At 44.3% G+C, this 14,517-nt stretch overlaps 1 protein-coding gene across 4 annotated transcripts in view; it reads left to right on the top strand.

Annotated features, from left to right (window-relative positions):
• The first annotated feature begins 11,474 nt into the window (after positions 1 to 11,474).
• The window catches only part of LOC126161543 (dual 3',5'-cyclic-AMP and -GMP phosphodiesterase 11), a 386,751-nt gene continuing 383,708 nt past the window's right edge, over positions 11,475 to 14,517 (top strand). For 3 of the 4 annotated variants that reach the window (XM_049917471.1, XM_049917470.1, XM_049917469.1), the window contains exon 1: positions 11,475 to 11,673. In XM_049917471.1, coding sequence (XP_049773428.1) covers positions 11,538 to 11,673 — 136 coding nt within the window. In that variant the 5' untranslated portion in view covers positions 11,475 to 11,537. The remainder of the gene's footprint in view (positions 11,674 to 14,517) is intronic. The other variant, XM_049917472.1, reaches the window with a different exon arrangement.

The raw sequence follows: 14,517 nt of genomic DNA, 5'->3' as shown, positions 1-14,517 counted from the left end.
AGCTCCACGGTACGTTGACTTTAAGGCCCTAGATGAAGCTTTTCAGTATTTCGTAATTGAGCGTAATCTTTGACTTTATGGCCCTAGAAGAAGCTTTTCACTATTCATAATTGAGCGCAATCAGCTTGAATCTGGATAATTATGCTCAACTTTGAACCAAAAACGGTTTTTTCATCGTTTTTATTTAAGCTGTCGCCACACACATTTGGTAATATAACCGCTCATCAATCAAGGAGCTTACAACTGTACGAAAGCTAGTGAGAAACATTAAATGATTTAGCCCACCTCCGTAGCGAGTCACCAGCGAGTTTGACTCTCATGCGGAGTAACTCTCATGCGGAGGTTCAAAAATGGCTCTGAGCACTATGGGACTTAACATCGGTGGTCATCAATCCCCTAGAACTTAGAACTACTTAAACCTAACTAACCTAAGGACATCACAAACATCCATGCCCGAGGCAGGACTCGAACCTGCGACCGCAGCGGTCGCCCGGTTCCAGACTGAAGCGCCTAGAACCGCTCGGCCACAACGGCAGGCTCTCATGCGGAGGACATGGGTTTAATTCCTGGCACTGGCCAGAGATTTGTCTTTCGTCGGAGGGTAGGAAAGTTGTCCACTCAGCCTCCTGATGCCATTTGAGGAGTTATTTGAATGAGAAGCAGCGACTCTATTAAGATCTGGGCAGTCGACAAACGCGTAGAGCGTCGTGTGCTGATCCCACATCCCTCCATATCGTAACTGCATGACGCCACATTGCAAAGGATGACACAGCCGTCGGTCTACATTGCGTTGTCTGCATGGCCGGATCGCAAAGTTAACTGATTTATAATAGCAGTGAGTTTCTTGAGACATTTTGTACTTAAAAAATGATTTTTTTCTGGTTGCGAAATGAGCAGAAGGTGATTAGGGTATTTATAGGAGGGTGCTTTTCAAAGGACGTGTGATGAAAAAGATGGGGCTTAGAACCCCGTAGCAACCTTTGCGAGGAAGTGGAGAGGAAAATGAGCATTCTGTTAAATCTATAATGTTGAGGAGGCCTCCTGGTATATTTCCTGGGCAGTTCGGAGGGGATAGTTAAAGTTTCGTTTGAATATCATGTGGAGAGTGTGCAGGTTTAATATTAGGGGATGTGTTGGTAGAAGCGCGGGAGAATATAGGAGGCATCCATCGGGAAGAAAACGATTGAGTGGACGATGTCATGTTTGGTGGAGTGTAGAAAATCCGAAGTTATTCACTGATTGAGATGAGAGGGAAGAAATCAATAAGTTAAGGAGTATCTGAGTGAAGAACGATGGAAGGATAAGGAAGACGAAGAGGGGGTGCGTAGCGTTTGCTTATTCCTACACAAAAAATATATTTTTATCAATTTTTGAGTCAATTTTATCACATTCTATCATTGAGACACATTTCCTAGCATTCCCTGCTCCATTAGGATGCCATTTTGCAACCAACATGTCGATTTTTTAGTAAAATTCATTTACTAGCGCGTTCCTAAATATAAACTATGTCAACTTATGTTATAGTTACCTTAAAAGTATCATCTGAATAATAGCACTTTCAATTGAAGCTCATTATTATAGAACTTCTTTCCTTTCAACATTTCTCGTCATCCTTGTATCATTTGGGATAAGTAAGATAGTAACGGATTAATGGAATGTAGTCGAATTAAATCAGGCGATACTGAGAGATCTAGAGTATAAATGAGACACTAAAGGTAGTAGATAGGTTTCCTTATTTGTGCAGTCGAAGGAGACATGGTGTAAGATGCACATTGGCTATAGCACCGAAACTATCTCAGAAAAGAGGAACTTCCTAACATCATTACATATTATGAAGTCCCCGCCGCATTTTTTTGTCCAAGGCTAATGTGAAGGCTAATCCCAGGAACTACTGTAGGGATGTTGATACGGTTTTAACTAATACTAGAATGCATCACGAGGAAGGTTTGTGTGTATAATTTGTTACCGCTCTACAAGTCAAGTCGCGTTGATGTAAATTCTTACGAGCAGAACACGGCAAGTGTCATAATCCGATTTTTCAGAAAATTCGCTCAGTGAAAGAAGGGTCAAAATAAGCGAACATATGTCTCTTTTTAATCGTTGATACTCGACCGCTCGTGAGAAAACGACGGTCAGAGTTTCCGAGGCACTTAATGTGCCTTTTAGCGAGTAAATAGTTCAATAGAAGCGCTGACGCAGTGGCTTCACAGATTTGCGGCCCGTGTCGAAACCCAATAATTACAAATACTTTTTCTTTTCAGTTTTCTACCCATGTCCGTAGGATATTACAGAACGAATGTTTTCCAATGTATATAAAAATAATTTTGTCCTTATTCGTCCACTAACTGTATATCTTTTGAATGAATTTAAAAAATGAGAAAATTATTTGGAATCATTTTCGGTGGAATTCCTGTAATGTATCATAGTCAGCTGCAAGAGCCAGTTTTCGGTAAGGCGATCCGTTATGCATGGTTTCCGCGAAATTATTACAAACGCATGAAACTTTCAGCAAAGTAAACGCCGTTTCTTTTCCGACTGAGATTCGTACGAAGAAATGTCACTGTAGCAAACCTGCCTTCGCGCGATGCTCATGGTGTTCGGAATTTCTACGTTTCGAATGTTTCTACGATCGTAGAACCAAGGGAATGCACCAAATCTTTCTAAAGAATAAACATAACAAAAAATATAATAATTAATATAAAATCGATATAAGATTGAAATACAGGAACATGAGAATTTAAAAAGATTCTAACCCCTAAAAATAGCATACGCACACACATGGATAATAAATGTATGACACTTATTGTGAGCCGGCCGTGGTGGCCGAGCAGTTCTAGGCGCTACAGTCTGGAACCGCGCGACCGCTACGGTCGCAGGTTCGAATCCTGCCTCGGGCATGGGTGTGTGTGATGTCCTTAGGTTAGTTAGGTTTAAGTAGTTCTAAGTTCTAGGGAACTGATGACCTTGGAAGTTAAGTCCCATAGTGCTCAGAGCCATTTGAACCATTTTTGAACCTATTGTGAAATCGAGCTGTAATTTTACAGTTGCTGTAAAGCTCTTGCATCCTCTAACTTGATAAGAAACATTCTTGTGGGGTAATCTTCTAGGGACATGGGTAGATAAATGACAAAAAAGTGATCGGGTTCCGAAAACGGTGCGCAGAAAGTGAGAGGCCGACACGCTAGCCACTGTGCCACCATTTCGACTGAATTTATTTGCGCGGTAAAAAGACTTCTAAATTACCTCGAAAACTTTGAGCGTCGTTTTCTCAGAACCAGTCAACTATCTACCGATAAGCCGGGACACGTGTTCGCTAATTTTGACTCCTCTTCCACTGAGCGAAGTTTCTAGGAAATCGGGTTATGGTACTTACCGTGTTCTCCTCGTTACTGCTACCTAGTGCGAAGCCGGTGTGGGTCATTAGTATAAGAAAGTTTAAATTCTGTGAATTGCTTTCTGAAAATATTTATACGGAAACGTAGGTGATAAGTAGTTCACAAAAAAAGAGACTAGAAGTTTTTGAAAACCTGTGTTACAGGAGAGTACAGAAGATTAGATGGTTAGATTGAGTAACTAATGAGGTAATGAATTGAACTAGAGTAAAAAGAAATGTATGGTACAACTTGACTGAAAGAAGGGATTGGTTGATATGACATATCCTGAGAATTTAAGCTCGTCAGTTTGGCGCTGTAGGACATGGTCTCAGAGAAAAATTGTCGAGGGACACCAGTGGATGAATACAGTAAAAAGGTTCAATGGATGCAGTTTGCAGTAGTTATTCGGAAATGAAAGGCTTGCATAGGATAGACTGGCAAGGAGAGCTGGCTCAAACTGGTCTTCGGACTGAAGATCACAGTTTACATCGCTGTAAATTTTGTGGTGAAACTGTACTACTACTGATTGCTAAACTCCTACAATATTACCTTACTGATGTGTTATGGAAAGTGATCAAGAGGAAGTCTGCTGCTAGCTGCAGAGCGGGGGCGTTGGGCAGGTAAAAGCTGCGGAGTACATGTGAACCGTTCAGGGACTGCTCAGCTGTATTGCGTGTCCTGTTTGACAGCGGCTGGCTAGTAGTGGGGAACCCCAGCACTATGCAGCGCCGAAGCGGAAACTCCACACGAGGCACCGCAAACACTGTACAGGCCGACCTGCTGTGGAGCAGTAAGCGGTAATCATTGCGTGTATGCAGCCCGCGTAACAGAGTAGTGTATTTGGTTGCCAACATTTCCCGGCGTAAGAAAGTTATTTGCGTGCTGCCAGCCACACGTTCATGTTTTGAAGCGGCGTCACAAGATTACTCTTCTCGTTATGCTCTTATCATCACAGATCTCGCCGCTTTCCACCAAGGCCACATCGCCGTGTACCGCCAACTGCAATTTCTGGTAGCAAGAGTTCTGAGTTCCGCAGTAACTGGCAACATCCACACACTTTAACTATCTCCTCACAATAATTTTGTTAATTTTTACGTTTTCTGCGTATAGGCTGTATTTGACCGTAAATATAGACCTATGCCAGCGTGGTATTCAACGCATACTTGAAATGTGGCGCTATATTTGACGTGTAGATAAACCAATGAGCCGCGCGGGATTAGCCGAGCGGTCTGAGGCGCTGCTGTCACGGACTGTGCGTCTGGTCCCGGCGGAGGTTCGAGTCCTCCCTCGGGTATGGTTGTGTGGGTTTGTCCTGGTTGTGTGTGTTTGTCCTTAGGATAATTTAGGTTAAGTAGTGTAAGATTTCACACACATTTTTTATAAACCAATGCTAACGGTGGTGTCCAGTCACGTAGTTTTTTCTGGGCTCACGGAAATGAATGCTGCGGCTATCAACAACATTAACTTCGAGGAAACAAGTGCCGTCCCGAAAGTTTTCGCTTATAGCTCCCCATAAAAACGAAATTGCTGTCGTCCGCAGCTCGTGGTCGTGCGGTAGCGTTCTCGCTTGCCGCGCCCTGGTTCCCGGGTTCGATTCCCGGCGGGGTCAGGGATTTTCTCTGCCTCGTGATGACTGGGTGTTGTGTGATGTCCTTAGGTTAGTTAGGTTTAAGTAGTTCTAAGTTCCAGGGGACTGATGACCATAGATGTTAAGTCCCATAGTGCTCAGAGCCATTTTTTTCGAAATTGCTATCGCATTTGCGGAGCGTCGACACGACAGCCGACAGTCGCTCATTTTGTCCATGCTGTCTGCACAAGAGTTTCGTCAATGCAGAAAATTCAGCTGCTGAATTATTACGCCCTCGGTCAGATATGTATGAAATACAGCTTAGAGGAGGCTGTTACATGAATGATCTGAGACATGTTTTTAGCTCGGTATCTTGAAGAAGTGCGACGAGTAGTTTCAACCTGTGAACGCTCCTGACCGATTCCGACAGTCCTTTAAGCAGGTGTCGAAATAGAGCTGGTAAATGCTACTGTTCGAGGGATATCATCTTCACAATAGTTAAAAATACTTGTCTTTGTGTTCGGTCGCAGAGTGCAGGCTTCCAAGTTCAGGGTACACTGTTCGAAAATTACTCATTAATTTAAATACAGGTTGTTAACCTATTACCTGTTTTATTTTTAAGCAAATATATACAGTGCGGACACTTTAAAGTGCTAGTCTTAGGTGCGTGAGTTTTGGACTATGGTTTCAGATGTCAGCAGAGGTCGGGCTTGAATTACCTCGTTTGCGACACTGCCTCACTGTTGTCTGTTGTCCGTTGTTTTCTTATCTTATTTAAAAGTGAGGGAATCCTCGTCCGTCAGGGGATCGGAGCACGACTCGGACACAAGAAGACGTCGACGTACCTTATGACTGTGCATCATTTCGGCTTACGTAGCAGCACACATTACGGATATAGGTTGCCAACGCTGCGAAAAAGAGGCGGCCTTTTACCCCGCACCAATACTCTCCCCCAAGCAGTCTACGTTTTCGTCCGTTCACGCTCGGGCTAACGGCCACGTTGCAGTGTCTGTGCTGCAATACTTTGTTAAAAGGCAATACTTTGTTAAAAGACAATCGGGATAACCTTTTTCCAACCAGAAATTGCTGGGAAATGATATCAAGCAGACGTAGAGGCGGTTAAATTTTCTTGAGTGTCGACTTTTTAATAAATCGCGTGAGTGATATCGATGTTAACAATATAGACATATCGGACGTAAAATACCGCTACTATCGTTATATCGAATTTTCGCTGTATCAAAAACAGTGACTCTTATCTGAAAAAATGTTTTTAGGTTTTTAACAAGAAATTACGCTCATTTAAGTTTGTTCTATGAGAGGTCTGTGTCGTAATTGATTTACATACAAATTTTGTGAAAAAAATTTATTTATTTTAAGTAAAAATTGCACTATCGTTTCCATTGGTTTTAAATTATAGGAAATATAAAGGGCGGGTTAATTACAGTATGGCAGTATTAAAATAATTCGCAGAACTTGACTAAAAAGAAGGGACATATTGATATCCTCAAGTAGCAAAGAATAATTTACTGTCGTACTGTCACCAGAAGCCCTGAAGATGAAGCTGTGCATCGAAATGTATATTGGTTAGTAAAAAAGCTGTTTTAAAGACTTTCATTTAATTTTCCGTGTTGAAAAGGCCAGCAAACTTTTTTCTTTGCTGTCAGTTTGAGGCCTTCGGAAATTCTTTATAACAAAGGAAACGAGAACTGCAAAGTTACTGTAGCATGGTTAAACATTTCAAAGTGCACACTCCTTTATTTATTTACGAAAGAGAAAATGAGGGATGAGACGGGATACGTCTAGGCGCAGGAACGTCTTTCGAAAGTGTGGACGATACGGCTAACAGCGACTATTCCAGTCGGACTTGTGAGCCATACAGCGCGTTTCCACAACAGACAAAATGAAAATAAAGAGAAGTACTTTTTTAATGTCGTTGATAGATGCACTATGCAGTTTATCAGAAAACACCACCATTTCCTTACACAGAGTGCTGTAATAGGGTAAACAGTGATGCGATCGGTGGGTGTGCTGGGCCAACCCACGAGACCTTTAGTACCAGCGTCATCGATACTGGCGCCATCGGTAGAAGCGGTTCCGTTCGGATTCGTGTAGAGCTATCCGGCCCTCTGGCCGATAAACATCTCAAGTAAATTGGCCGCCCTACAGGGCCGTCCCACAGGGCTTATCTGCGCGAGGCCGGTACTGACGTCACGCGAGATAGAGGTGTGTCACCTGCGCACCGAGTGTTTGTGCGCGCGCAACGTGCGACCGATTTATGGGGTGTGGGTGGTGCCGCCGCGTCAACTTATTAAAGCTGCGCGAGAGGGCGGTGCCTGGCAGAATGCGGGCGCCAGTATAGAGGCCACGGTTTGTCTCCAAATGCCGGGTAATCAAAAAGTCAGTATAAATTTGAAAACTGAATAAATCACGAAATAATGTAGATAGAGAGGTACAAATTGACACACATGCTTGGAATGACATGGGATTTTAAGAGACAAAATAAAAAATACTAAAGTTCAAAAAATGTCCGACAGATGGCGCTTCATCTGATCAGAATAGCAATAATTAGCGTAACAAAGTGAGACAAAGCAAAGATGATGATAATGATCTTTACAGGAAATGCCCCATATTTCCACCATCATTCCTCAACAATAGCTGTAGTCGAGGAATAATGTTGTGAACAGCACTGTACAGCATGTCCGGAGTTATGGCGAGGCATTGGCGTCGTATGTTGTATTTCAGCATCCCTAGAGATGTCGGTCGATCACGATACACTTGCGACTTCAGGTAACCCCAAAGTCAATAATCGCACTGCCTGAGGTCTGGGGACCTGGGAGGCCAAGCATGACGAAAGTGGCGGCTGAGCACACGATCATCACCAAACGACGCACGCAAGAGATCTTTCACGCGTCTAGCAATATGGGGTGGAGCGCCATCCTGCATAAACATCGTACGTTCCAGCAGGTGTTTATCAGCCAGGCTGGAGATGATGCGATTCTGTAACATATCGGCGTACCTCTCGCCCGTCACGGTAGCAGTTACAAAACCAAAATCACGCATTTCCTCAAAGAAAAAAGGCCCGATAACGGTAGATGTGGTAAATCCAACCCATACCGTGACTTTCTCTTCGTGCAGTGGCGTTTCCGCGACAGTTCTAGAATTTTCGGTAGCCCAAATTCTGCAGTTGTGGGCGTTGACAGACCCTCGGAACGTGAAATGAGCTTCGTCGGTCCACAACACGTTACTCAACCAATCGTCATCTTCCGCCATCTTTTGAAACGCCCACACCGCAAATGCCCTCCGCTTCACTAAAACGCCAGGCAACAGTTCATGATGCCCATGGATTTTGTGGGGATAGCATCGGAGGGTACGCCTAAGTACCAACCAGACAGTAGTGTACTTAATGCCGGTGCGACTTGCAGTTGCACGAGCGTTGTCTTCCCCGTGCATAGACGAATCCGCTACAGTCTCCGTTTCTTCCTGAACTGTCTCAGCAGCATTACGCCTTATGCTCGGTCGACCACTACGGGGTCTATCGTCTAAACAACTCGTGGCTTCGAACATCATTCTCGCCACAGCTGCATTTGTCAACGGACCTTTACCCGTTCGAATCCCCTTCCTATGGCGATAGGATCGTAACGCTGAACTAGCACTTTCCCCATTCTGATAATACAGCTTCACTAAAAGCGCCTTTTCAGGTAACGGCAACATGCTGCGACTGCTGGCGCATCTGATTCTCTCTCTCATTAAAGCTCCTTTCATTCACGGTTATCATGCGCAGTCACTGACGTTTTGCTGTCCAGCGCCATCTGTCGGACATTTTTTGAACTTTGTTTTTTTGGTTCTAATAAAACCCCATGTCATTCCATGCATGTGTGTCAGTTTTTACCTCTCTATTTATATTATTCCGTGGTTTATTCGGTTTTCAAATTTATACTGACTTTTTGATCACCCGGTACTTAATTTGTGTTCGTGAACTGGTTCTCGGGTACAGACACTGCGTGTGACCGAAAGCATGTTATCACCCACCTGACAATCATAAACGTAGCCCGCTCGTTCCGTTTTCGGCAGTGGTGTTTACGCTGCCGTTGGCGGGTTCACTGCATATATGACAGCCTTCACGCTGATAGAAACGAATCCGGTCATTTTGGGGAGGATTTAACGGAAATGGTCATCCATTATTTATAGAACATTGCAATGAGGGCATCTATTCATGAGTCTCGCCGCAAAGTCGACGCTCCATAGTGTCCTGTAGCTAAGCAGCCATGTTAAAAATCAATATTCTGACCAAGCCGCTTCATAACACACTTATATGAAATTGCACGGTCTCGGAGAGATACCAGATTTTGAGTATAATAATTGCCGCGTTTCACCCGCTTGTCCAAACACACATATCAACAATAGTTCTGCATCGTTCATATATATCGAAATTCGTGGCACAGAAAACAAAATCTGGCAAGTTTTATAGCTGTTCATCACAGTCATCTCAGCTAATCAGATTTGCCTCAGAGGGAACAACCATCGTGAAGTAATAGTGCCAATGTGTGAGACGAAAAAAGTCTGTTCGATTAGCCAATTTGACCCTGTAAGTACCGACTATATGAAAACAATTATAATTTTAAAATTTATCACAAAAATAACCTTTATCGTCATATTAAGCAACGGATACAAGAAGACATTGCGAAAAAGTAAACCCTCAATTGTTTTAAGGAGGCGGTTTCACACTGGAGCAACTAGGCCATGCAGTTTTCAACTACACATCATATCACGTGATATATTAGAAAGGAAATTCGCATTTTTTCACGGACACAGTCCGACATCTTGAAATGTCCGTGAACTAATAACACCTAAAACAAATTATGTTCCTAAATAACAAGCAAAATGGGCTTAACATTTAATAAATTTTGTATCAAAACTACAAACTACCCATGTGATTTCATTTCGAAACCACTTATGGAAGCAGTAATACAGACTCAAATCTGCGTTGCAATAACTTTAGATAGACTCACTTTGACAGTCGATGATCTCACCATGGCCACTGTAAAAAATAAATAAATAAATAAAATAAAATAAAATAAAATAGAATAAAATAAAATAAAATAAAAAAAATAGGCTCACAAGCTCATACAAGCACGTACCACAATATCTGCACCGAATGTTGCTTTGAGCCCTATAAATGACTGGTATAGTGGACAGCATTCGTGGAAGTTGATTGGCGACTCCATGGAGTGCTGTGTGCACGACGACTATATATGTTAAATTAAAAGGAAGGTCAGCATTGGGCGTAATATTGATGTTTTATTGATAGCAGAATCGATTTTCGATCACTTAGTGATCATCTTCAGTGCTGATATGTACAAATTAAACTCAGACACTGGCATCAAGTTATCAATAACCAAAACTGAGAAGCGATCACAATCAGAACATCAGAGGGCGCCAAGACCGGGCTGCATTGTGGGTGATCAAACACTTCCCATCGAAAATGCTGATAGGAGCAGTTCTTATCGGGTTTGAGATTATCATTGACGAAAACTGACTCTTGTCTCCGCCCATATGAAAGGTGATCGCTTCTCAGTTTTGGCTATTGATAACTTGATAACTTGATACCATGATACCAGTGTCTGAGTTTAATTTGTGCATATCAGCACTGAAGATGATCACTATGTGATCGAAAATCGATTCTGCCATCAATAAAACATCAATATTACGGCCAACGCTGACCTTCCTTTTAATTCGTGGAAGTGTCTCAGTGTAGCACTAGATGTCTTCATGTTGCAACAGATCGCTGGTTTCGTGCTAAAGTCATTGGTACTTAAAAGAAATAGTGGTTTGAAGCAGAAACCACTGGTACTCAAAAGTGTTAAATACTATTCGAGGGCTCGCAGCTGACACTGCCCTACAACTCGTACTCTTTCGTTGTACAAACAATTCACATTTCGTGGAGCCGTCCAAAGTACGGCTGCGTTACTGTGCCTCGAATGCGTTTTCTGCCATCGGCGCTTCCAGACTCCGTTCTTTTTATAAAAACGTCTGACACTCGACAAATAAGTGACAGTCTGATCTTTTCCACAGCGTCGGTGACAATACCTGTAACGGGTGAAGCCTGCTTTCGAGACAGTGATCGTCGAAACGTGGAGTGTGAAAGATCTCGCCAGCACCGACGTTACTGGATTCTGCACGCTTCGCTAGCCACTACCGAAGCCACCGACGTTCATCGGTTCACTGCGGTGGCCCTCCGCTGGACACTCGTCCGACCTCTGTGCTTCTGGTACGAGTCCTGTGCGAGGGGACGGTCCCGTTGTGGGGCGGAGTGCAGTGGCTGACTCCTGGAGGGCGCTGCGGTGGAGTGGGAGGGTCGGCGACTGAGCGTGGTGGTCACGGCGCTGGTCGAGTGCCTCGCGGGCTGCCGCAGGGGCGCTGAGCGCGGGGGCGGCGGCGGCGGCGGCGGCGGCGGCGGCGGAGGTGCGCTCCCGGGCGGCACGGTGGCGGGCGACGGAGCGCGGGTGGCGGCGTCCCCAACGTTGCAGCAGCGTCGCCACCAGCACCAGCACCAACACCAACACCAACACCAACATGCGGCTGCCCGCTCGTCGCGCATGCGCACTCGCCGCACGGGGCTGGTCAGCGTAGTGGCCGCGGCGGCAGCGGCGGCCGCCTCGCTCTCCACCAGGCACATGGGGCAGAAGCACAGCATGTGCCCCATCAACGGATGCAACAGACATTCCTACAAAAGTATGTATCTCACTCTCCTATCTCCCGCAACTATACATTCTTTTCTTTTCACCAGATAAAATAGCAGCGTTGGCCTTCTGTGTCATTTCAGTTCCAGACAACCCCACCACCGCGATGTTTGGGCTGTTGTGCTGTTCGGTATCAGGGGAAGATGATTTTTCTGTCTGGCATAGAGACGATAAGCCGGTTTTTTCTTGCTGTTGTTGTGGTCTTCAGTCCAGAGACTGGTTTGATGCAGCTCTCCATGCTACTCTATCCTGTGCAAGCTTCTTCATCTCCCAGTACCTACATCCTTCTGAATCTGTTTAGTGTATTTATCTCTTGGTCTCCCTCTACGATTTTTACCCTCCACGCTGCCCTCCAATACGAAATTGGTGATCCCTTGATGCCTCAGAATATGCCCCACGAACCGATCCCTTCTCATAGTCAAGTTGTGCCACAAATTTCTTCTCTCTCCAATTCTGTTCAGTACCTCCTCATTAGTTATGTGATCTATCCATCTAATCTTCAGCATTCTTCTGTAGCACCACATCTCGAAAGCTTCTATTCTCTTGTCTAAACTATTTATTATCCACATTTCACTTCCACACATAGCTACACTCCATACAAATACTAATAGTGGAGACTTCCTGACACCTAAATCTATACTCGATGTTAACAAATTTCTCTTCTTCAGAAACGCATTCCTTGCCATTGCCAGTATACATTTTATATCCTCTCTACTGCGACCATCATCAGTTATTTTGCTCCCCAAATGGCAAAAATCATTTACTACGTTAAGCCTCTCATTTCCTAATTTAATTCCCGCAGCATCACCCTATTTAATTCGACTACATTCCATTATCCTCGTTTTGCTTCTGTTGATATTCTTCTTATATCCTGCTTTCAAGACACTGTCTATTCCGTTCAGCTGCTCTTCCAGGTCCTTTGCTGTCTCTGACAGAATTACAAAGTCATCGGTGAACCTCAAAGTTTTTATTTCTTCCCCATAGATTGTAATTCCTACTCCGAATGTTTCTTTTGTTTCCTTTTCTGCTTGCTTAATATACAGATTGAATAACATCGGGGAGGGGCTACAACCCTGTCTCACTCCATTCCCAACCACTGCTTCCCTTTCATGCCCCTCGACTCTTATATCTGCCATCTGGTTTCTGTACAAATTGTAAATAGCCTTTCGCTCCCTGTAATATACCCCTGCCGCCTTCTGACCCTCTATATATTCCTTCCACCTTTCTGCTTTCCTTCTTTGCTTAGAACTGGGTTTCCATCTGAGCGCTTGATATTCATGCAAGTGGTTCTCTTTTCCCCAAAGGTCTCTTTAATGTTCCTGTAGGCAGTATCTATCTTTCCCCTAGTGATATGCGCCTCTACACCCTTACATTTGTCCTCCAGCCATCCCTGCTTAGCCATTTTGCATTTCCTGTCGATCTAATTTTTGAGACGTTTGTATTTCTTTTTGCCTACATCATTTACTGAATTTTTATATTTTCTCCTTTCATCAGTTAAATTCAATATCTCTTCTGTTACCTAAGGATTTCTACTAGCCCTCGTCTTTTTACCTACTTGATCCTCTGCTGCCTTCACTATTTCATCTTTCAAAGCTACCCATTCTTCTTCTACTTTCTTAACCCTCCAAAATGAGTTTTGCTCTGAGTCGTCTAGGCTGATTTCGAGAACGAGACCTTTTCCTGTGGCAGCCAATGTTTTCCTCATTTCCCCCAAAAAAGTCACAACATCCTACGCTATTAGTACAGGTAACTGTAGGTTCCTCCAGGCAACAGAATAAATTAATATACACTGAAGAACCAGAGAAACCGGTACGCCTGCGTAATATCGTGTAGAATCCCTGCGAGCACGTAGAAGTGCTGGGGGGAATTGACAGCATGAATCCTGCAGGGCTGAACATAAATCCGTAAGAGTACGAGGGGGTGGAGATCTCTTCTGAACAGCACGTTGCAAGGCATCCCAGGTATGCTCAATAATGTTCCGGTCTAGGGAATTTGGTGGCCAGCGGAAGTGTTTAAACTCATAAGAGTGTTCCTGCAGCCACTCTGTAGCGATTCTAGACGTGTGGGGTGTCTCATTGTCCTGCTAGAATTGCCCAAGTCCGTAGGAATGCACAATGGACATGAGTGGATGCCCTGTGGCCGAGCGGTTCTAGGCGCTGCAGTTTGGAACCGCGCGACCGCTACGGTCGCAGGTGCGAATCCTGCCTCGGGCATGGATGTGTGTGATGTCCTTAGGTTAGTTAGGTTTAAGTAGTTCTAAGTTCTAGGGAACTGATGACCTTAGAAGTTAAGTCCCATAGTGCTCAGAGCCATTTGAACCATGAATGGATGCAGGCGATCGCACAGGATGCTTACGTACGTGTTACCTGTCAGAGTCGTGTCCAGACGTATCACTGGTCCCATGTCACTCCAACTGCTCACGCACCCCACTATTGCAGAGCCTCCACTAGCTTGAACGATCTGCTGTTGACATTCAGGGTCTGTGGATTCATGCGGTGGTCTCTATATCCCTATACGTCCTTCCGGTCGATACAATCTGAAACGAGACTCATCCGATCAGGAAACATGTTTCAACAGTCCATTGTCGATGTTGACGGGCCCAGGCGAGGCGTAAAGCTTTGTGTCGATCAGTCATCAAGTATACACGAGTGGGCTTTCGCCTCCGAAAGTCCATATCGATGATGTTCCGTTGAATGGTTCGCACGCTGACACTTGCTGATGGCTCAGCAGTGAAATCTGGAGCAATTTTAGAAGGGTTGCACTTCTGTCACCTTCAACGATTCTGAAGTCGTTGTTGATCCCGTTCTTGCAGAATATTTTTCGCCCGCAGCTATTT

This window comes from Schistocerca cancellata, chromosome 2 (genome assembly GCF_023864275.1).
Source record: "Schistocerca cancellata isolate TAMUIC-IGC-003103 chromosome 2, iqSchCanc2.1, whole genome shotgun sequence".
NCBI classification, from domain to species: domain Eukaryota; kingdom Metazoa; phylum Arthropoda; class Insecta; order Orthoptera; family Acrididae; genus Schistocerca; species Schistocerca cancellata.
The sequence above is the reverse complement of the archived record's forward strand: the minus strand, read 5'-3'. Positions and strand labels throughout refer to the sequence as shown.